The following is a 23,442-nucleotide window of genomic DNA, read 5'->3' on the forward strand; positions in this document are numbered from 1 at the left end:
TGCATGGTATGTGATTCTTATGAAAAATTGAAAATTAACAGCATAGGTGACTGAAGATGGAACGCGCCAAGAGGGGACACTTGCCTCCCCTCTGGAGTACAGAGTTTTTATTCATTACAGAATTCTCACACACTTGTAGAAGTAATTTTCATGACTCTGCAAAACCTCTCGTTTAGCCAACTGTGGCATTATGTGGCTGATCACAGTGAAATAATATAAGGTGGCACACGAAAAACTGGCCCTGAGTGCAGACTGCTTGCCAATTATGCACAATTTGTTGACTGCTACAATCAGAATAGATAAACGTGTAATAATTAGGCAGAAATAAATAACAAGTAAACTAATGCAAACAAAAACTTTAGAACAATACATGATAATCAGTGGGCAACAATGAGCAGTCTAGTACTCAGGGCTGATTTTTCATGCGCCACCCTGTACCATTGAAATAATATTGTAGAAGTTCTTGTATTCTCTTTACAAAATGTGACACCAGACGCTTTATTATGGAGCGCGGGCTTCATACAGTTGTAAGTTGGTCTGCCTTCCATAACAATGAACATGCTGTTTTACCATGGATAACAAAAAGATGGAAAATGGCCACTCCTGTGTGCCGTGCCGACTTCCTTTGCATGTGTAATAACAAAAATTTGCCATTTATAAGTATATCTTCTGCTGTTTATTGAAATATTGAAGTAAGCCGATATGCCCTTTTGCTACCCGAAAAGATGTATGTATTACATACCACATAATTTTTATGTAATTATAAAATAATTTTAATTGCCAGTCATGGATGCTGAATAGAATATGAGAAGAACCACAGTCCAGATTCCAAGAAAGGTTTGAAACAGATCTAGAATGGGCATGCACAGTTAACAAAACAAACAACAACTCGATACTGAACTAACTAGGAGCAGTCGGCAGTGGAACTGCTACGAGTGGTCACACAAAGAAGGACGAGATCAGCCGAGGGAGACCAAGACCGAGACAGACGGGAATGGAACCGAGGCTGGAACGAGACCGGCCAACATGCCGTTGCGGGAATGAGACCGACTGTTTCCCATTCCCAGAAACTATAAGAAGAAAGCTGTGACCGAAGTGAACTATAAAAGGCCTTTCCTTAGAATTCATTCTTCGCTCCTTCCGTCCATCCTGGTGAACTGTTCCTTTAGATCCATTAGTTTGCGTACGACCCATCTCGAGTAGGAGTAGGAGTAGAAGTAGAAGTAGTAGTAGTAGTAGTAGTAGTAGTAGTAGGAAGAGGAGGAGGAGGAGGAGGAGGAGGACGACTGTTGATATTCCACTTATAACAGCTGCAGAAATTCAGTATGAACCAACAAAAAATAAAAACAGCAGACTTGGTTCACACGGAATAACACCTGTAATTATAAAAAAGAAGTATGCAGCGTATCCCAGGATGAAAGGTCAATACTAAGGGATATGACACAAGCAATCATTCAAAGCACGAATGTCAATTTTTTAAATTAACACACCGCCATTTGACTGTATTGTTGTTTATTTAATTACGACCTAGGTTTTGGCCTTTTATGCAATTTTCAATTGATTGAGTTGATGTCATTAACATGCATTGTAGGATATGAAGCTCAAAATTGACTGTGAATTAAGAAAAATATTGGTTCCCCACACAATGTAAGATGTAAAATCTTCATCGAAAAACATCAACAAATAATAGTGGGAGCACATCATATTTAGTAAAAGCATGTTTACTTGGTATGAACCATCTTTTATATACCTGTTTTTACTAAATATGACGTGCTTTCACTATTTTACTCCCAATGATTTTACATCTGTCATTTCATTGGGAGCCAATATTTTTCTTAATTTAAAACCAATTTTGAGCTTGATGTCCTGCAACATATGTTAATGACATCAGCTCAATCATTTGAGCTTGATGTCCTGCAATATATATGTTATGTTAATGACATTAACTCAATCACTTGAAATTGGCATAAAAGGCCGAAATCTAGGTCATAATTAAATAAAAAACAAGACAGTCAAATGGTAGTGTGTTCACTTAAAGAATATTGTATGATTGTTGCTCAGCAACATCAAAAATGCCTAGTAATCATGGCCTCTAGGAAAGAGCTACGAGCCCTTAAACTTCTACATTGTGAAAGAAATCACTTCTATAGCAAGCTCTTTGCTTTCCATGTTTTGGGAGCAGATAGTATGGACCAAAACAACAAAAAATTGTCTAGTAAACATGGACTCTAAAATGCATAACTTAAAAGCTAGGAGGACTTGTTGACCAGGAGAGATGATGTCACAGTAGTGAAGAAGAACAAGTATTCGCAGCTCTTAAGGTATGCACTTGAGACCCCATGTTTATTGGATTTTTTTTCCTTGTTTTGGTCCATACTACCACCTCTCAAAAAATGGGTAACAAAGAGCTTGCAGTAGAAGAGATTTGTTAGTTGATGAAGGTTTCTTGGGTCTCCAGCCATATGGTAGCGTTGACATCTCGCGAATCTCTCCAAGAATCTCGACACTTCGCCAGAAGATGGGTAGTATGACACTTCCCAAAACATTGTGAGATATCAGCGTTACCACCCGGCTGGAGACCCGAGAAACCTTCATCAACAGTTCACGCCAGGAAAGCCTACAGTCACATATACGACACCTCTACGGGAAGATTTGGTAGATTTGTTGCACAGTATCGAATATGAAGAAGTGCTCATCGCTCTTAAGGTATACATTTTCGAGGCCATGGTTACTAGACTGACCAGCCTGTTTTGCTTTCAATGATTGCTCCTGTCATATTCCTGAATACTGACAATTCCTCATGGGATACACTGTATAGCTTGGACAGGTTATATCATTCGATATGGAAAACCATGAGCAAAAAGCATCTCTAAGAAATTTTATACATAGCTCCTCCTGCCTCTCTGTGTACACACACACACACACACACACACACACACACACACACACACACACACAGTAGAAAACTAAATCACAGTGATGACAAGGGCAATGGAAAAAGAGGATAGCGAATGTAACATGATGAGACTGGATTAGAAATAAAGACATTACAAATAAAACATGGGTACAGGATTCCTTGGCTCAAGCCGAAATTGGCAGTGTGCTGGTCATGTCAGGAGAATAACAGATGAAAGATGAGGAATATCAGTAACTGAACTGGTGTCTCTGGAAGAAAATAGGAGAATAGGAAGACAGACAAGATTATGGTGAGAGATGCTGAAGGCTTATGAAGGACTGTTGTGGCCAGCAACAGTGCTAAAGAGAATTTGTGGAAGAAATTGGGAGAGGCATTTCTCTGACAATGGGGCACTAATGGCTATCATCATCATTAAAATTCTGAGAAAATGGGATAAGTGTGTCTTCACTGTGGGTCCAGATCTTTAATTGGAAGGTACAAAAACTGCAGGAATGTGATAGGTTAAGGTCAAATGTGGAGGGTTACCATAAAATACAGTTTGGAACTGAGTGTAGGAAAATTACGTTCGTTCTAGTGGTTCCCAAATCTTGAATACACAACTAAACAATTAAAAATTTACTTTCACAATGTCCATGAAGTTTCTTAAATCTCCTGTAGCTCTAAAGTTCCAGCACTAATCAATCTTTCACTCAATGATACCTTTGCATGTTAAAAATGTTTGTGATCTTTAAACAAACGATCACAAAAATATTATACAATAATAGTAACACATGAGCCAAGCTAAGAACAAATGCAGTGTCTTCAAACCTTTTTTTTTTTCAAATGGAACTATCCTTTCCCCCTCCCTCTTGCCCATTTTCCTTCCTCTCCAGAACAGCAAGTCTCATTGAATCGTACTTAGTGATACAAATATTTCACAGAGTCGTTAAGATATTTCAGAGTATAAATGCATTTAAAATCCAGAGTCTTCTGTTGTTATTATGGTGTGTTGAGTGGCACACTACTCTCAAGTTTTGGCACTGTCAATAGACAGATGCATTGCTGAGATTCCTTATTGGCTTCCTAGTGCAGTTGGGCGTTCAGTAAAATGCAGTGGACTCTCCATGTACAAGATCACATCTATTGGCATCAATTTTTTCTGCATTATTATAGATGTTCAAGAACTATTACTTTGGATGCTATGTGGTAATATCTTTACTTCACAATTGTTTTCTTGGAGTAAAACTGGGGTTTTAAAAAGCCTTTTGACACTATCGATGTTGGTGCAATGAATTAGATACTATTCCTCAGAAACTTTTCTTCATAAAGTTCTGTTTTGGTTCATTTTAGCATCATTCTTCATAAATTAATATTTTCCTAGCATTTCTGTGTTTCTAAAAATAGTTTCAACCTAAAGAAAGATTTAGAAACTAACTGACAATGTAGGTATTTTATACATAATGTACTGTAAATTATTGAAGGCATATCTCAAAGTAAACTTGATCTATGGAGTTAGTTGTCACAGCAAGCAATGCTCAAACCTTTTAATTAGTCAAGTATGTCTTATCCTTCTTCTTATAATTTCCGGGTATGCAGCCGGATCCCATCGACATTTTGCCACGATATTTTGGCCCAGAGTTGTCTGGCCATCATCAGGTAAGTACACAACTACTGAAGAGCCCAGGTGCAGTCACGGTATTTATGCTGAATCTCGCGCACACGAAATGTACTGACATCCTACAGCGCATGCGTCAAGTGTTGACATGCGCGGCAAAGCCGAGTTGTATGTGCTGCCCTCAGTGGTGAAAGTAAAAGATCATCTAGTCATTGAATATCGAATGACACCGTTGATTCTGCTGTGATTGTATAATTTTAATAACAGGATTCCAATTTTCATCCAGCTGAAAGCTGGGCATAGTTCCACTGATTTTTTGATTATGGAATCCCAAAATCCAGAAACCGGAGCTAAAAGTTTCGTTCCATTGTATTCCATTGAATGTCCCAAAGAAATACAGTGCTCTGCTACTGCTGATTTTGACGGTTGCCGCAGACGGGTGTATTTTTCATGTTCTGTACATCGTTCATGGACAGTTATTGTCGTCTGGCCAATATATGCAGAGCCACATTCACAGGGAACTTTGTAGACGCCTGCTTTCTTCAGTTGTAAATCATCTTTAACGGATCCAATGAGGGCCCAGTTCTTTGCTGGTGGACAGAAGATAACCTAGATTTTATTTTTCTTCAGTAATCTGCCTATTTTCGACGACACATTCCCAGCGTATGGAAGGAACACAGTTTATTTATAGTCGTCGTCAGCGTCCTCAATGTGTTGCTTCTTGTTATGATAGTTGCGCATGGCCTTCCTTATTTGGTGTGAAGTGTACACATTCTCTTTAAAAACCTTCTCCAAGTGTTCTAATTCTGTGTGGAGGTTTTCATCATCCGATATTACATGCGCTCGATGTATTAAGGTATTGAGAACACCGGCTGTTTGTGCTGGGTGATGCCTGGAGGTACAGATCTGTGTGAGTCGGTTTCCTGTACACAGAATGTCCTAATGACCTAACATTTTTACAGCGTACTAGCACGTCTAGAACTGGTAAAGTGCCATCTTTTTCAATCTCCATTGTGGATTTGATGTTCTCATGTAATGAGTTTAAGTGATGAAAGAATGTCTCCAGTTCCTGTCTGCCATGAGGTCATACAACAAAAGTATCATCTATGTACCACCAGATGACCGTAGGCTTTGAAACAGCAGACTCAAGTGCTTTCTCCTCAAAGTCCTCCATAAAGAGATTAGCTCCCACAGGGGACAAAGGGCTCCCCATGGTGACCCCGTCTGTTTGTTCAAAGAATTCATCATTGAATAAAAAGTACATTGAGGAGAGTATATGTTCAAATAAGGCTGCCGTTCTGCGCTGAATAAGTTACCACTAAGATGTAACGTTTCCATTAAAGGCACTTTGGTAAAAAGTGAGAAAACATCAAAGTTGACTAATAAATCCGAGCTGCTAAGCTTAACTTCCTTCAAGTGACTGACAAAATCCTTGGAATTACGTATATGGTGGCAACACTTACCCACATACGGATTTAGTAGTGAGGCCAGATATTTTGCAGTACAATAGGTCGCAGCACCAATATTACTCACTATTAATTGTAGTGGGGCACCATCCTTGTGTATCTTGGGAAGACCATAGAGTCTTTAGTGGTACTGCATTGTATGGTCTCTTGATAACTTGTTCAGGTAGAGAACATGTCAACACCTGGCACATGCGCTGTAGGATGCGAGTACATTTCGCATGCGTGAGATTCGGCATAAATACTGCGACTGCACCTGGGGTCTTCAGTAGTTGTGTACTCACCTGATGATGTCCGGACGTCTCTGGGCTGAAATACTGTGGCAGAATGTTGACGGGATCCGGCTGCATACCCGAAAATTATTAGAAGAAGAAATGCGCCAGGAAAATTTCAGAAGTCACATGTCTTATCCTAGCAATGCGTATTTCTCACGACAGTAGTATTAACTTTTGGATGGTGCTCCACCCTTCCACTGGAAGAATGGAAATATATGAATTTTAAATAATTTTTTACTTAACTTCCTATCAGGTCTAAGACATTTTCAAGACACCAAATTTACCTTATTGACAAAAACAATTTTCATTCTGAACAACGGCATAAGTCCACTTTTGAAGAAAAGTGTTGGACGTCAGTTTTGAGCTCCTTGTGACTATTTGTACAAGTGAAAGCACATCAGGAATATCTTTAATATACTAAAAGATATTTGAGATGATACAGTGGCACATCTTGTACATATCATTTTTCTTCAGCCCGTCCCCGGTAGCTGAGTGGTCAGCGCGACAGAATGTCAATCCTCAGGGCCCGGGTTCGATTCCCGGCTGGGTCGGAGATTTTCTCCGCTCAGGGACTGGGTGTTGTGTTGTCCTAATCATCATCATTTCATCCCCATCGACGCGCAAGTCGCCAAAGTGGCGTCAGATCGAAAGACTTGCACCCGGAAAAAGGTCTACCCGACAGGAGGCCCTAGTCATACAACATTTTTTTCTTCAAAGTTTTAATGATTTTCTCATAAAAGGATCATTTTAGCTATGAGTGGTTTACTATGTTTATGCTCTTCAAGACAAGAATCATCTGTAAATGACATTGCTCTTTTAAGAATGTATGTATTTCCTTTAAGTTTCTTGAGAGTTCTTTCCTTTACTCATCAAAGTATAGGCTTAAACATCTTAACAACAGTGTCATGACACTTTGATAATAAAATATAAATAGCAGCTTGAAATACTGCATCTGAACAGAAATAGGAGAACTTTCAGGTTACTCTTTGGATTAGTTAGTTGGTTGATTTGGAGGAGGGGAGCAAACAGCGAGGTCATCGGTCCCATTGGATTAGGGGAGGATGTGGAAGGAAGTCGGCCACAGACTTGCAAAGGAACCATCCCGGAATTTGCCTGAATCGATTTAGGGAAATCACGGAAAGCCTAAAACAGGATGACCAGACACGGGTTTGAACCATCGTCTGCCCAAATGTGAGTCGAGTGTGCTAACAACTTTGAACTTTAGAGATACTTATGTTACAATTAATGCTTTCCACTAAACAGTTCCACAGAACGTACCACTGCGGCCATGTGCATCAGTCAGAGAAGTGTCCGCTCCCAGCTTCATCAGAAGATGAACAACGTCACTCTGTTTCTCACGAGCTGCAACATGTAATGGTGTCACTCTTTCAATGTCTGAAATACTGTTAACATCTGCTCCTAGTTCTTTTACCAGGAACTCAATCACCAATACACTTCCTGTGCGTGCAGCATGATGAAGTGCACTCAGTCCTTTCTTGTCCTTGTCACCTAGGGCATCATAATATGACAGGATAACCTTCACTGTTTCCAGGCTTCCACTAGCAGCTGCGTCAAGGAAAGGTGAAACACCACACATGTCAGTACAACTCAGCATCTCCCTGCAGCCACACTCTGAGCTCAAAAGGAACTGTAGTACTGATGCCCTACCATGGAGAGCTGAAAGAAAAATTTGCAAGACACACTTATATCAATCATAATATTGATAAAAGAGAAACAGGCTTTATCAGCCTTAACATATAGAGTAAGTTATGTAGACAAAACTGCAGAAAAACAGAACATTATTTGCCTTCCAGTTTCAATGCCTTTAGGTATAGAGATATTTTAAGAAATGGGACAGCTGCAATGCAGTGAAAGAATAGTTACAGTTTTCTTTCACTGTGTGCTTGACTATCAAGAACCATGGAAGGGTGCATGTTGAAATAATAATATCAAGTGCCACTTTACAGTACCATTAAATCTGACAGTTGCGTGTGAAATTACATGCCACTCCAAAACTCAACAGTCTCTCTTTTATAAATTCCTCTTTGTAAAAATTCCCCCACAAAGAAATTACATCCAGCCCAACAATGAGCTGCACTGGTGCAAATAAACAATTCCAAAAACAAAGCACTCATACAGTGTGACATTTTTATGCATACAGAAACACCGCCTGCTAAAAGACACATAACTTGCAGAAGAAACAGCCTCTTCTATCTTTTGTTTAACCAGAAGTTTAGTCAATAATTAATGTCAATTTTTTGTTTATATAACAACCTTCAAAAACCACCTGTAGCCCGAACAGGCAGCCGTGCATGATCTGCACAGAAGGTGTCCCCGTTCAAGTTGAGAAAAAAACCTTGTGGCCAACATGTGTCATCAGGTGAAGCAGTTTCATGAAATACTTATAATGTGATATTCTGTGCATGAATCAGTTAGTTTTATGTTCTCTTAACTTTCATTTGTGAGCTAAAGAAAAGCAGTGATAGCTTTGTAAATACTGGTGTGCATGAGAAATGATTCATGGACTTTTTATTCTTTCCAGCATTATCCGCACATCTTTGTTTATCTGTACACAATGAAAAGTCACCCTGTACAATATTGTGCATTCAAGACTGATATCTGATAAGGCTCCAGAACTAGTCTAGTTATAAACACATAATGCCCACATAGTACTAGGAACAGAAAGCTGGCTGAAACCATATGCTAATAGCAATGGAGTTCTAAATTCTGACTGCAATTTATATTGGACAGGTAGGCTGGATACCGGGAGAGGAGGCGTGTTTATAGCAGTAAACCTATTACTGTTAGTACAGAATCAGAATACAAATACTGTAAGTGTTAAAGATAGCACAAACTTGGTACTCATATGATTTTATAGATTACCTACCTCAGGAGCAGTACTGACAGAACATTTAAGTGATATCTTTGTGAATGTTGTGGATAAGTTTTCTGATACATTACAGTATTACGAAGGGATTCCAATTTACCAGATGCAGACTGGGAGACTCAAATTATTAGAGTGAGTACTACGGACAGGGTATCATGTCAGGCAGTAGTAGCTGACCGAGACAGACGCAGCAACAGGGAAGTAACAGCTTTTGTGACATTTCTGAGTTCCTAACCAGGAGCGAATTTTATTATATCATCTGTGTGCTTTAATAGTTTAGTTTCTTGAGTTTCTGCATGTAAATTTAATATCTAATAGCCACAGTTCTCCTGTTTTCACTTGCGTCAGAAAGTAAACAGATTTTGCGACATATTACAAGTTCCTAATCAGGGGCACATTATTTAGTTTCATCTGAGTGCTTCGGTAGTTAGGTTTTTCAATATCAGTGTATTACTAGACGCAGTTTGTGCATTTTCGTCAGGGTCTACAGTAGAGTTGCGCAGCACGTGCCAATAGTCCATTGATCTGCATAGTTTAGTTTTCCACAGTCTTCAGTATGCACAGGGACAGCGATTGTTGTGTGCAGATGCTAGCCGAGTTGGTGAGACTTCGCTCTCAGCTTCAGGCTGTGATGGCTTCGGTTGCACAGCTTGAGGCTGCAGTGGATGGGCACCACTGTTGTGGGCCGGCCGTGGGGATCCAACGAACGTACAGCACGTCAGAGTCCTCCGATCGGTCCTCGCAAGTGGCCAACCCAGTTACAGCTCGCACTGAGGGTGACCCCTCACCTGTGGTCGAGTGGGAGGTTGCCCCGGGGCGAAGCAGGTGGCAAAAGACTTCCCAGGTGGCCGCTGTCTGTGGCTGACACTGTTGCTGAGCCAGATACTGTCGCCTGTCCTGTTTCAGAGGAAACCACTCAGCCTGCAAGACCCGAGCAATAACAAAGGGTGGAATTATTGGTAGTTGGGAGCTCCAACGTTAGGCGCGTTATGAGGCACCTTAGGGACTTGGCTGACAAGAAGTGTAAGAAAACCAATGTGCACTCCGTGCGCATACTGGGTGGAATAATTCCAGATGTGGAAAGGGTCCTCCCGGATGCCATGAAGAGCACAGCGTGCAACCAACTGCAGGTGGTCGCTCACGTCAGTACCAATGATGTGTGTCACTTTGGATCAGAAGATATTCTCTCTGGTTTTGAGCGGCTAACTGAAGTGGTAAGGGCTGCCAGTCTTGATTGCAAGATGAAAGCAGAGCCGACTATTTGCAGCATAGTCGACAAGACTGATCGCGGACCTCCGGTACAGAGCCGAGTGGAGGGTCTGAATCAGAGGCCAGGATGGTACTGCGACTGTGTAGGCTGCAGATTCTTCGACTTTCGCCAAAAGGTGGTTGGGTTTCAGTTTCTGCTGAATAGGTCTCGTGTCCACTATACGCAGGAGGCGGCTACATGGGTAGCAAGGACTGTGTGGAATGGACTGGGCGGTTTTTTAGGTTAGAGGGTCTCAGGAAAACACAAGAACGGCTTCAGTCACAAAGGGTGCAGGAAGAACATAGATACAGGAACCATTGGTATAACAGTTGTAAATTGTCGTAGCTGTGTTGGGAAAGTACCAGAGCTCCAAGCGCTAATAGAAAGCACTGATGCTCAAATTGTTATAGGCACTGAAAGCTGGCTAAAGCTGGATATAAGCTCAGCCGAAATTTTTTAAAAAAACCTAATGGTGTTCCGAAAGGATAGGCTAAACACGGTTGGCAGTGGCGTGTTTGTTGCTGTCAGAAGTAATTTAAGTTGTCGCAAAATTGAAGTAGATACTTCCTGTGAGTTAGTATGGGCAGAGGTCATTGTTGGCAACCGGAATAAAATAGTAATGGGATCCATTTACCGACCTCCCAATTCAGATGATACAATTGCTGAAAGGTTCAAAGAAAACCTGAGTTATTTCAAACATGTACCTGACTCATACGATAATAGTTGGTGGTGACTTTAATTTACCCTCGATATGTTGGCGAAAATACATGTTTAAGTCCAGAGGTATGTATAAAATATCATCTCAAATTGTGCTAAATGCATGCTCTGAAAATTATTTCGAGCAGTTAGTTCATGAGCCCACGCAAATAGTAAACGGTTGTGAAAACACACTTGACCTCTTACCAACAAATAATCCTGAGTTAATAATGAGCATCAAAACTGATTCAGGGATTAGTGAACACAAGGTTGTCGTAGCGAGATTGAATATTGTAATCCCCAAATACTCGAGAAATAAGTGAAAAATATACCTATCCAAAAAGCAGATAAAAATTCACATGACGCCTTCCTGAGAGACTCATTCCAAATTAATAATATAAGTGTAGACCAGATGTGGCTTAAATTCAAAGAAATAGTATCGGCAGCAATTGAGAAATTTATTCCAAATAAATTAACAAACGGCGGAGCTGATCCTCCTTGGTACACAAAATGGGTTAGAACATTGTTGCAGAAACAATGAAACAAACATGCCAAATTTAAATAGACGCAAAATCCTCAAGATTGGCAATCTTTTACAGTAGCTCGAAATTTATCACGGACTTCAATGTGAGATGCTTATAACAGTTTCCACAATGAAACTTTGTCTTGAAACCTGGCAGAAAATCCAAAGCGATTCTGGTCGTATGTGAAGTATGTTAGCGGCAAGAAACAATCAATGCCTTCTCAGTGCGATAGCAATGGAGATACTATTGAAGACAGTGCTGCCAAAGCAGAGTTACTAAACACAGCCTTACAATATGCCTTCACAAAAGACGACGAAGTAAATATTCCAGAGTTCGAATCAAGAACAGTTGCCAACATGAATAACTTGGAAGTAAATATCCTCAGAGTAGTGAAGCAACTTAAATCACTTAATAAAAGCAAGTCTTCTGGTCCAGACCGTACACCAATTAGGTTCCTTTCGGAGTATGCTGATGCATTAGCTCCATACTTAACAATCATATACAACCATTCGCTCAACGAAAGATCCGTACCCAAAGATTGGAAAGATGCACAGGTCACACCAATATTCGAGAAAGGTAGTAGGAGTAATCTACTAAATTACAGGTCCATATCATTAATGTCGATATGCAGTAGGATTTTGGAACATATATTGTGTTCGAACATTATGAATTACCTCGAAGAAAACGTTCTATTGACACACAGTCAACATGGCTCTTTATTCACATGAAGTGTTGAGTGCTACTGACAAGGGATTTCAGATAGATTCCCTATTTCTGGGTTTCCACAAGAGTGGCGCGTAGTAAAACTGCGTGCTTATGGAATATCGTCTCAGTTATGTAAGTGGATTTGTGATTTCCTGTCAGGGAGGTCACAGTTCGTAGTGATTGATGGAAAGTCATTGAGTAAAACAGAAGTGATTTCTGGCATTCCCCAAGGTAGTGTTATAGGCCCTTTGCTGTTCCTTATCTACATAAACGATTTGGGAGACAATCTGAGCAGCCATCTTTGGTTGTTTGCAGATGACGCTGTCATTTCTTGACTAATAAAGTCATCAGAAGATCAAAAGAAACAGCAAAACGATTTAGAAAACATATCTGAATGGTGCGAAATGTGGCAATTGACCCTAAATAATGAAAGGTGCGAGGTCATCCACATGAGTGCTAAAAGGAACTCGTTAAACTTCAGTTACACGATAAATCAGTCTAATCTAAAAGCCGTAAATTCAACTAAATACCTAGGTATTACAATTACGAACAACTTAAATTGGAAGGAACACATAGAAAATGTTGTGGGGGAAGGCTAACCAAAGACTGCGTTTTATTGGCAGGGCACTTAGAAAATGTAACAGACCTACTAAGGAGACTGCCTACACTACACTTGTCTGTCCTCTTTTAGGATACTGCTGCACTGTGTGGGATCCTTACCAGATAAGACTGATGGCGTACATCGAAAAAGTTCAAAGAAGGGTAGTACATTTTGTGTTATCGCGAAATATGGGCGAGTGTGTCACAGAAATGATACAGGATTTGGGCTGGAAATCATTAAAAGGCGTTTTTCGTTGCAACGGAATCTTCTCACGAAATTCCAACCACTAACTTTCTCCTCCGAATGCGAAAATATTTTGTTGACACCGACCTACATCGGGAGGAACAATCACCACGATCAAGTAAGGGAAATCAGAGCTCATACAGAAAGACATAGGTGTTCATTCTTTCCGCATGGTATACGAGATTGGAATAATAGAGAATTGTGAAAGTGGCTTGATGAACCCTTTGCCAGGCACATAATGTGATTTGCAGAGTATCCATGTAGATGTAGATGTAGATTTAGAACTGTTCTACATACCATATCCTAAAACTACACTGAAGTTCCAAAGAAACTGGTATAGGCATGTGTACTCAAATACAGAGAGATGTAAACAGGCAGAATACAGCACTGTTGTCGGCAACGCCTATATAAGACGACAAGTGTCTGGCGCAGTTGGTTAATTGTTTACTGCTGTGACAATGGGAGATTATCAAGATTTAAGCGAGTTTGAATGTGGTGTTATAGTAAGCACGAGCGATGTGACACAGTATCCCTGAGATAGTGATGAAGTGGGGATTTTCCGGTCTGACCATTTCACGAGTGTACCATGAATATCAGGAAAATGGTAAAAGATCAAATCTCTGACATCACGGTGGCCTGAAAAAGAGCCTGCAAGAACGAGAACAATGACGACTGAAGAGAATTATTCATCATGACAGAGCTGCAATCCTTCCGCAAATTGCTGCAGACTTCAATGCTGGGCCATCAACAGGTGTCAGCGTGTGAACCATTCAACGAATCATCATCAAAATGGGCTTTCGGAGCTGAAGACCCACTCATGTACCCTTGATGACTGCACGGCATGAAGCTTTGTGCCTCGCCTCGGTCTGTCAACACCGACACTGGACTGTTGATGACTGGAAACATGTTGCCTGGTCGAATGTTCAAATTGTATCGAGCGGATGGATGTGTATGGGTATGGAGACAACCTTATGAATCCACGGACCCTGCAAATCACCAGGGGACTATTCAAACTGGTAGAGGCTCTGTAATTGTGTGGGACGTGTGTAGTTGGAGTGATATGGGACCTCTGATATTTTTAGATACAACTCTGACAGATGACATGTACAAAAGCATCCTGTCTGATGACATGCATCCATTCATGTCCAGTGTGCATTCCGGTGGACTGGGGAAATTCCAGCAGGACAATGTGACATCCCACACATCCAGAATTGCTACAGAGTGGCTCCAGGGATGCTCTTCTGAGTTTAAACACTTCCACTGGCCACTAAACTGCCCAGACATGAACATTATTGAGCATATCTAGAATGCCTTGCAACATGCTGTTCAGAAGAGATCTCCAGCCCCTCATACTCTTATGGATTTATGGAGAGCCCTGCAGTTTAATGGTGTCAATTCCCTCCAGCACTACTTCAGACATTAGTCGTGTCCATGCCACATCATGCTGTGGCACTTCTGCGTGCTTGCGCGGGCCCTTCACAAGATTACGCAGGTGTACCAGTTTCTTTCGCTCTTTAGTGAAACTTGAGCAGTTAAGCATAAAATTAACATGTGAGGGAAATATCATTGATTTCGAGCTTAAAAAAAAGGCCTGAACTTTTCAACTCAATTAATGAAGGGTGGGGAATCTGTGCTTAAAGGGGTGTTATAACAACATTGATTGCAGGTGCAAATAGGAATGTAAAGAAGGTATATCTGCAAGGTAAGTGCAACGTGAAGATTTCAGATTATCAGAACAATTAAGGGGACCACACTGTGATTCAGAAAAAAAAAAAAAAAAAAAAAAAAAAAATCGATTTTCAGTTTTCATCATATTTCGATAGAGTAATGTTTTATTTAAGTACTCTGAAAAGGATTTTGCTGAAAATTTTTTTTCGAGCATTTAAAGAGCATTTTCCTACCATGTGTGTTTATGTACCACGCCCACTTTTCCGCATATATTTTAGATCTTTATATCCCCTACATTGCACGTTAGGTTTTTTTTTTTTTTTACTCCCGAGTGTGTTGGCTATCCTTGGAATGCAACGGTTGGTATTCTTTTGTTTCTGCTGTTTGTAAACAACACAAGTTTGATTGTGAGTAGTTGTTATAGAAAACTTGCAGGTATACTCTGGGCAGGCAATTAGGAGAAATAAAGGAAATCTGGAGGCAATGAAAAAGAGATGATTGGGCCAAATTCTTCCATAAGTCCTCTACTGATGATAAGCCATGTCATGGGTTGTGCCCATCAGGAGAAAATTCGTGGTGCAAATACAATAGGGCTCGGGCAACTGGAGAATCTTATTCTCACCGGCATTCTCTTCCTGCTTCTCTTATTACACCAATTAAACCTATTTTCAGAGACTTGGCTCATCCTGACCTTCTAAGGAAGTGTCTGCATGGGCAGACACGGAACCCAAATGAATGTTTCAACAGCATAATTTGGAACTGCCTTCCTAAAACTGTATTTGTAGGCGTGCATATGATGAAACTAGGAGATCATGATGCTGTTATTACATTCAATTGTGGTAATATTGGAAAGTGTTGTGTATTGAAAAAGCTGGGAATTAAGCCTGGTGAAAATATGATCACTGGGCTGCAACATTGCGATAAAATGAGGATAGCCGATGCAGACAGGTCTGCATCTAATACGGCCAAGAAAGCAAGACAAACATCCAGGAAGGTGAAAAAGAAGCTGGAAGATCTGCTAGAGGCCAAAGAAGGGCCATCACATGCAGCAGGACAGTTTTAATTAACTGTAAGTAACAAATTTCAAAAGTTTTTTCTTTAAAGTCAATTTTCCACAAACTAAAATTTTCAGTTCATATGCCCCATTATATAAGAAACTATCATAGGTAAATGAATGAAATTTTCAGAGACTCTGCATAACATAAAAAGCCACCTCTGGTACTATGTTCATTAATATTCCCCCATTAGGAAGTTCACAAAAAAATATTTTCTGCAGAAAAAACTTAATATTTTTTGTTAATAAATCTAAAAAAGTATTTCTTGAAAACTATAAAATGGATTAAGTAGATTTGAGTACAGTTGACTATTAACATCATGTAACATACAGTAAAAATATTAAGGTCCCGCATCAAATAGTTTTTTCTGAAATGGGTCAAATACATGCCTAAATTAACATGGGTTAGATAGGCAGGGTGTGGTCCCCTTAACATCAAAAATTCATTTCTGAGAAAAAAAAGTTGAGAATAAATGTACAAAGTTCAAGACTGTTGTACCATATGCCTTAGAGGGGTATGTGTCGAGCATTTTTTGAGGACTCGGAAAAACCTACTGGGGTTTGTGAAAGCTAGCTAAAATTGAATAACATGGGTCAGGAAAATCTGTCATAAATGGTGTGTGTGTGTGTGTGTGTGTGTGTGTGTGTGTGTGTGTGTGTGTGTTGATGGTGGGGAGTGGGGGTTTAGAGGCACTCAACAATGAGGTTATCAGCACCGAAATGAGAAGCAAAGTAGTCTGGAAATTAAGAAGCAACAGTGAAATATATCGAGAGAGAGAGAGAGAGAGAAATAACAGAAACAATAAGAAAAAGAGTAGCATTTTTTGGACATTTATACAGAAGCCAGCAGACTGACAAAGCAGACCTACAAATATCTCTGCGTAAAGAAATTAACAACAAGCCGGATTCAAGAATTTAAAAAGAATTTAGAAACACACAACATAAAAGTGATGTAGAAGGACATCAAGGAAGAAGAAGTATTAACAGGGACTGAATAAAGGGGGAAAAAACCATGGTTGAAAGATGCAACAATACTGGAGGGAAAGAAAAGGGGAGACGAGAAGGAACTGAAATTGTCATGTGGTCCCCATTTGGGTGTGAGAAAAAAAAAAAAAAAAAAACCTCTTGAAAACAAACAATGTAATAGTAAATAAGAATAAAATACAATAAGACCAAATCCTACAGTTATGCACCAGATATATACACTACTGGCCATTAAAATTGCTACACCAAGAAGAAATGCAGATGATAAACGGGTATTCATTGGACAAATATATTATACTAGAACTGACATGTGATTACATTTTCACACAATTTGGGTGCATAGATCCTGAGAAATCAGTATCCATAACAAACCACCTCTGGCCGTCATAACGGCCTTGATACGCCTGGGCATTGAGTCAAACAGAGCTTGGATGGTGTGTACAGGTACAGCTGCCCATGCAGCTTCAACACGATACCACAGTTCATCAAGAGTAGTGACTGGCGTATTGTGACGAGCCAGTTGCTCAGCCACCATTGACCAGATGTTTTCAATTGGTGAGAGATCTGGAGAATGTGCTGGCCAGGGCAGCAGTCGAACATTTTCTGTATCGAGAAAGGCCCGTACAGGACCTGAAACATGCGGTCGTGCATTATCCTGCTGAAATGTAGGGTTTCGCAGGTATCGAATGAAGGGTAGAGCCACGGGTCGTAACACATCTAAAATGTTAAGTCCACTGTTCAAAGTGCCGTCAATGCGAACAAGAGGTGACCGAGACGTGTAACCAATGGCACCCCATACCATCGCGCCGGGTGATACGCTAGTATGGTGATGACAATTACACACTTCCAATGTGCGTTCACCGCGATGTCGCCAAACACGGATGAGACCATCATGATGCTGTAAACAGAACCTGGATTCATCCGAAAAAAATGACGTTTTCCCATTGGTGCACCCAGGTTCGTTGTTGAGTACACAATCGCAGGCGCTCCTGTCTGTGATGCAGCATCAAGGGTAACCACAGGCATGGTCTCCAAGCTGATAGTCCATGCTGCCGCAAACGTCATCGAACTGTTCGTGCAGATGGTTGTTGTCTTGCTAACGTCCCCATCTGTTGACTCAGGGATCGAGACATGGCTGCACAATCCGTTACAGCCATAGAGATAAGATGCCTGTCATCTCCACAGCTAGTGATACGAGGCCGTTGGGATCCAGCACGGCATTCCGTATTACCCTTCTGAACCCACCGAGTCCATATTCTGCTAACCAACGCAAGCAGCAATGTCGCGATATGATAAACCGCAATCGCGATAGGCTACAATCCAACCTTCACCAAAGTCGTAAACGTGATGGTATGCATTTCTCCTCCTTACACGAGGCATCACAACAATGTTTCATCAGGCAACACCAGCCAACTGCTGCTTGTGTATGAGAAATCGGCTCGAAACTTTCCTCAAGTCAGCACATTGTAGGTGTCACCACCGGCGCCAACCTTGTGTGAATGCTCTGAAAAGCTAATCATTTGCGTATCACAGCATCTTCTTCCTGTCAGTTAAATTTCGCATCTGTAGCACGTCATCTTCGTGGTGTAGCAATTTTAATGGCCAGTAGTGTAGTATACATACTGCTCAAGAGAATTAAGAGGAACATGACTTAGGGTATCTGAGCAGTAATTTTGGACTGAGAATGTTAGCAAATTATACCTCTATCTCTTTCAAATTAAGCTCATTTTTAAGTACATAACAAAACATCATTACAATCTCGTTCATTTCCACCATAAGAACTGAAATGTCCAACAGATGTCAAAAACAAAGTGGAAACAATCATTCAACCTGTCATCCTGGGTGTTTTTCATTGGGCTTTGAGAGTTTCAATAACGTGTAAGCCATCCATGCGTGTTTATCATGGCCCGACACCTATGTGACGTGCTCCTTATAATTCTACGGAAGTCAACCAGGTCATGACCCACTGTGGCCATGCCACTATTTAAATGCCCTGGCTTTGCAAGACATCACGTAAGTGACGCCCACCACACATGCACAAGAAGGAGTTCAGGACAACCACCATATTCAGCAGCCTACAAATAGTCCAACTATCTATTTGGTGTATTGCCCGGTAGTAAGGTAACTATGGACCATGACAAGATCCATACAGCTGTTAACACTGTCTCTCCACACCAGCACAGAACTTTCCTGGACAATGTTTGGCAGGTACCACACACCACGTCTCCACACATGAACATGGCCATCACGTCGTGTCAGAAGAAATCTTGGCTCGTCTCTGAGTAACACACTTCGTGAGTGGCAAAGTTGCCAGTTGACACAGCAATGGCAGAACTGAAGGCGAACTGCAAGATGTTGTGATATCAAGCAAGGTACTCGAACAGGATGTCTGGGTCATAAGGTTCTTTCTCAGAACATACACCCTACATTACTATAGGACACAGTGGCTCTTCTATGAACATCTTGCAGCTCTCTGGAGGTAGCCATACAATGCCACAATGCAGAGATGCTCATATAGCGGTCTTCACGTGGGGGTGTAATGCATCGGTGACCTTGTCCAACTCGTCTTGTGTACTGACCTGTCTCCCTGTAGCATGTCCACAACCTGTGGAAGAAAGATGGAGAGCCATTTGCATCTGCAGCAAAAGAATGGAAAGTTCATCCTGCTTGGCTCAGACAACTCTTACAATTGATACTGCATTAACATGTCGCATTGCATGTACTTGCACTTGAGTAAAGCATTCACAAATGACAACTGCAGTCTCTATACATAATTAGAGGTTACTGGGACACCAGTATTCACTTCCTTCTGCAGGGTCAGAAGTCATCTGATACTGTAACACAAACACAGCCAATGATTTAAGCTGTTGCATACATTAAAAGTGAAGATCTCAAGCTATGCAATAAGATCACAGATACTGTCTGTATCAAAACAGATTTAACATGCCAGACATTGATGCAAGTATTCCCCTAATTCTTTTGAGCTGTACATAAGCCTTCATGAGTCCTCAAATTAATTCTAAACTAAAACCCCAAAACCCACCAATTTTCCACTGACTTTGGTAAAACTTCAGTCACAGTGCTGATGTACCTCAATGGGATTTTTATATTCTGAATAAATACCAATAGTTTTCTGAGACTCTAGAGGACTCGAATCACTACACTCCAAGTCAGTTGGTAGTGGTTAAGTTTTATGGTAACAGCATCCCTACGCAAACAATAAATAGCATGCCAAATCAATTATAAACAATTACATAAGGTATAAAAGGAAACACAGAAAGAACTGTTACATATATTGTAAACAATAATCTACTGGATGCTATTCAATCTGTATATTGAGCAAGCAGTAAAGGAAACAAAAGAAAAGTTAAGAGTAGTTATTAAAATCCATGGAGAAGAAATAAAAACTTTGAGGTTCACCGATGACATTGTAATTCTGTCAGAGACAGCAAAGGACTTGGAAGAGCAGTTGAACGGAATGTACAGTGTCTTGAAAGGAGGGTATAAGATAAACATCAACAAAAGCAAAACGAGGATAATGGAATGTAGTCGAATTAAGTCGGGTGATGCTGAGGGAATTATATTAGGAAATGAGTTTTGCTATTTGGGGATCAAAATAACTGATGATGGTTGAAGTAGAGAGGATATAAAATCTAGACTGACGATGGCAAGGAAGGCGTTTCTGAAGAAGAGAAATTTGTTAACATCGAATATAGAGTTAAGTGTCAGGAAGTCGTTTCTGAAAGTATTTGTATGGAGTGTAGCCATGTATAGAAGTGAAACATGCACGATAAATAGTTTAGACAAGAAGAGAATAGAAGCTTTCGAAATGTGGTGCTACAGAAGAATGCTGAAGATTAGATGGGTAGATCACATAACTAATGAGGAGGTATTGAATAGAATTGGGGAGAAGAGGAGTTTGTGGCACAACTTGACTAGAAGAAGGGATCGGTTGGTAGGACATGTTCTGAGGCATCAAGGGATCACCAATTTAGTACTGGAGGGCAGCGTGGAGGGTAAAAATCGTAGAGGGAGACCAAGAGATGAATACACTAAGCAGATTCAGAAGGATGTAGGCTGCAGTAGGTACTGGGAGATGAAGAAGCTTGCACAGGATAGAGCTGCATGGAGAGCTGCATCAAACCAGTCTCAGGACTGAAGACCACAACAACAACATCTGAACATGTAACTGATGCAATAAACAAGCGCCTGACACTTCTGTTATTTGTATTCCCCTGCACGTTTGAACCTTGTCATATCTCTGTGGGAACTGTAGTACGCAATGTTTTTATACTTGCCCAGGAAAGAGTGTTTCCCAATGTGTAGAGAAGGTTCGCAGCTACAACACTGTTGCCCCTACAATGAGCAACCTGAGAGTAAACATGTGAACAACAATGAAAGGAAGACAAACAATAGAGACAGCACAGCAGAATAACAAGCCCTGAGAGTAAACCAAGATCAAAAGCCTAAGATGTAGCGAATTCACAACCACGACAATGATCTGTTGTGAGATTATTACAATAGCCCAGAGAAACTGAGACTGACTGCAGAGCCACTCACTGCTGTCTTTAAAGGGCAGCCACAGGTGGTGACAGACTGGCAAGGAGGGCTAGTCCTCACAGTGGTGTTTGCAGCAGCAACACTAGCACGCCGTCTAGCAAATGTTGTCAAGTTACCCCCGTGATGTGGGGCCTCATTCTTCAAATGTTCTCCCGCTAAGTGGACTTGGTGCTGAGAATCACCTAATAGTTTCTTCAGTTCAACCTGGAATTTGTCCCAGCTATTGAACTTCTCTTCATTGCTCTTCAACTGCTGCTGGACTGTACCATTCAAGTGAAGGTACAAATCATCTCATCCCACCTCTTGTATTTGGTGTCTCGGTTGAATGCTTTCATCCTTTTCCTTAGATCCTCACCAGTGTCTCCAGAAAATGCTGATGGATGCATGATGTACAGTTGACATAATGCTCATTTGGAATCCACTAATCTCCTGAATATACAGGCCTTGGGAACAATGTGCTGCTTGTATTTCAGTTCCTGGCCATGTAGAAAACAGATTTTATTTTGCTTTGTTGGAGCAGTGATGTTGAGATTTTGAACTACACGGTATGTGCACCAAAAAATATCAAGTCATAACCTCATCCAAGTCCAAAGTCTAAAGCAGGGTCATCAATGAAGTTCTCCACTGAAAGCACATTTAGTACTGATACCAACATACTGACAGAACAGAGCTACATCCTGGATGGAGGATGCTGTTATTTATACAAACAATGAATATTCCATAATACGCAAATATTATGAACATAAGTGTTATATCCTAAACAGTAATGCCACCCGAGCCCGCTGCCAAAAGGTTGGCAGCATCAAAGTCCGGACGCCGTCCGCATAAGCAGTGCCAGCGAGACAGGAAATCGCCGCAAGTCTGCGCGCGCCACCGCTGGCTTCTGGTTTCTTAAGCACTGGAGTCGCGAGCGCTAGGACAGTTCTGTATTCGCCGCTCAGTTGTATACTCGCCACCGAATTGTGTACTTGCTAGTCAGTTGTGTGTTCATCGCAGCAGAGTTGTTGTTTGTCGTCAGCCGACGCTGACCTAGCTGCTCCGACTCGAACTAGACAGATTTCTGTAGACACGGAGTTCACTACTGTGTTTCTGTATCTTCGTTAATAAAGATAAGTACCGACTTTTATTTAATCAGAGTGTTTGGGTTTTCATCTTTCTGTTCACTGTTCCAGCGGACCGGTCGGCCCGCTATTAAAAGTGTGGCGGTGACTTCGTAAGCCGTTTCTACAGCGAATTGCTTGTCGCTACGAACGCCGCCACAAAACTGGCGACGAGGGCTTCCGAACTCGTGTGCAGGGCTGGTTCAACTTGTTTCTGGTTATACTAATTATAGCGATAAAATTTTGGGGGCTGGTTTAATTTGTGTTCACTATGTCTGCCGAATTACAACAGTTGATCTTGTTACAGAGTCAGCAAATACAAAGTCTGGTGGAAGCAATCGCCAAACAAGCGGCTAATCCTCCAACACAAAAGGAACAAGCACAGGCAGCACCACCTTTCCGTGCTTTTGATGCATCAAGAGAAGAATGGCGAGAATATTTTGCGCAGTTGCAGGCGCACATGGCAGTCTACAAAATCACGGGTACTGAGCGGCAGCTTTATTTAATTTCCACTGCAGGTGTGGAAGTCTATCGACTACTTTGTAAGTTGTTCCCGGAATCCAAGCCAGAAGCTTTAGACTATGACGTTGTTGTTAACAAGCTTGCTGAGTATTTCGAGTCGCGAGTTCATGTGGCAGCAGCCAGATTCAAGTTCTTCAGATTAAAGATACTGCCACATCAATCTAATAAACAGTGGTTAACAGATTTACGGGGCCTCACCCTTCAGTGCCGATTTAATTGTGTGTGTGGAGCTTCCTACAGTGATGTCATGTTACGAGACGCTATTACTCAAAACATTGCAGATTCTCGTATTCGTGCTGCTATCTTAAAGTTGCCTGACCCGTCATTAGAGACTGTGATGAACATCATTGAAGCCCAAGATACTTTTGACTATGCTGAGTGTGAGTTAGATCAGCCATGT

The 23,442-nt window shown here is 41.1% G+C and overlaps 1 protein-coding gene across 4 annotated transcripts in view; it reads right to left on the reverse strand.

Annotated features, from left to right (window-relative positions):
• LOC124556246 (ankyrin repeat domain-containing protein 16-like) overlaps positions 1–23,442 on the reverse strand; it is a 117,373-nt gene that overhangs the window by 5,384 nt on the left and 88,547 nt on the right. For all 4 annotated transcript variants that reach the window (XM_047130236.1, XM_047130235.1, XM_047130234.1 and 1 more), the window contains one exon: positions 7,528–7,926. In XM_047130236.1, coding sequence (XP_046986192.1) covers positions 7,528–7,926 — 399 coding nt within the window. The remainder of the gene's footprint in view (positions 1–7,527; positions 7,927–23,442) is intronic.

Source organism: Schistocerca americana, chromosome X (genome assembly GCF_021461395.2).
Source record: "Schistocerca americana isolate TAMUIC-IGC-003095 chromosome X, iqSchAmer2.1, whole genome shotgun sequence".
Taxonomy (NCBI): Eukaryota; Metazoa; Arthropoda; class Insecta; order Orthoptera; family Acrididae; genus Schistocerca; species Schistocerca americana.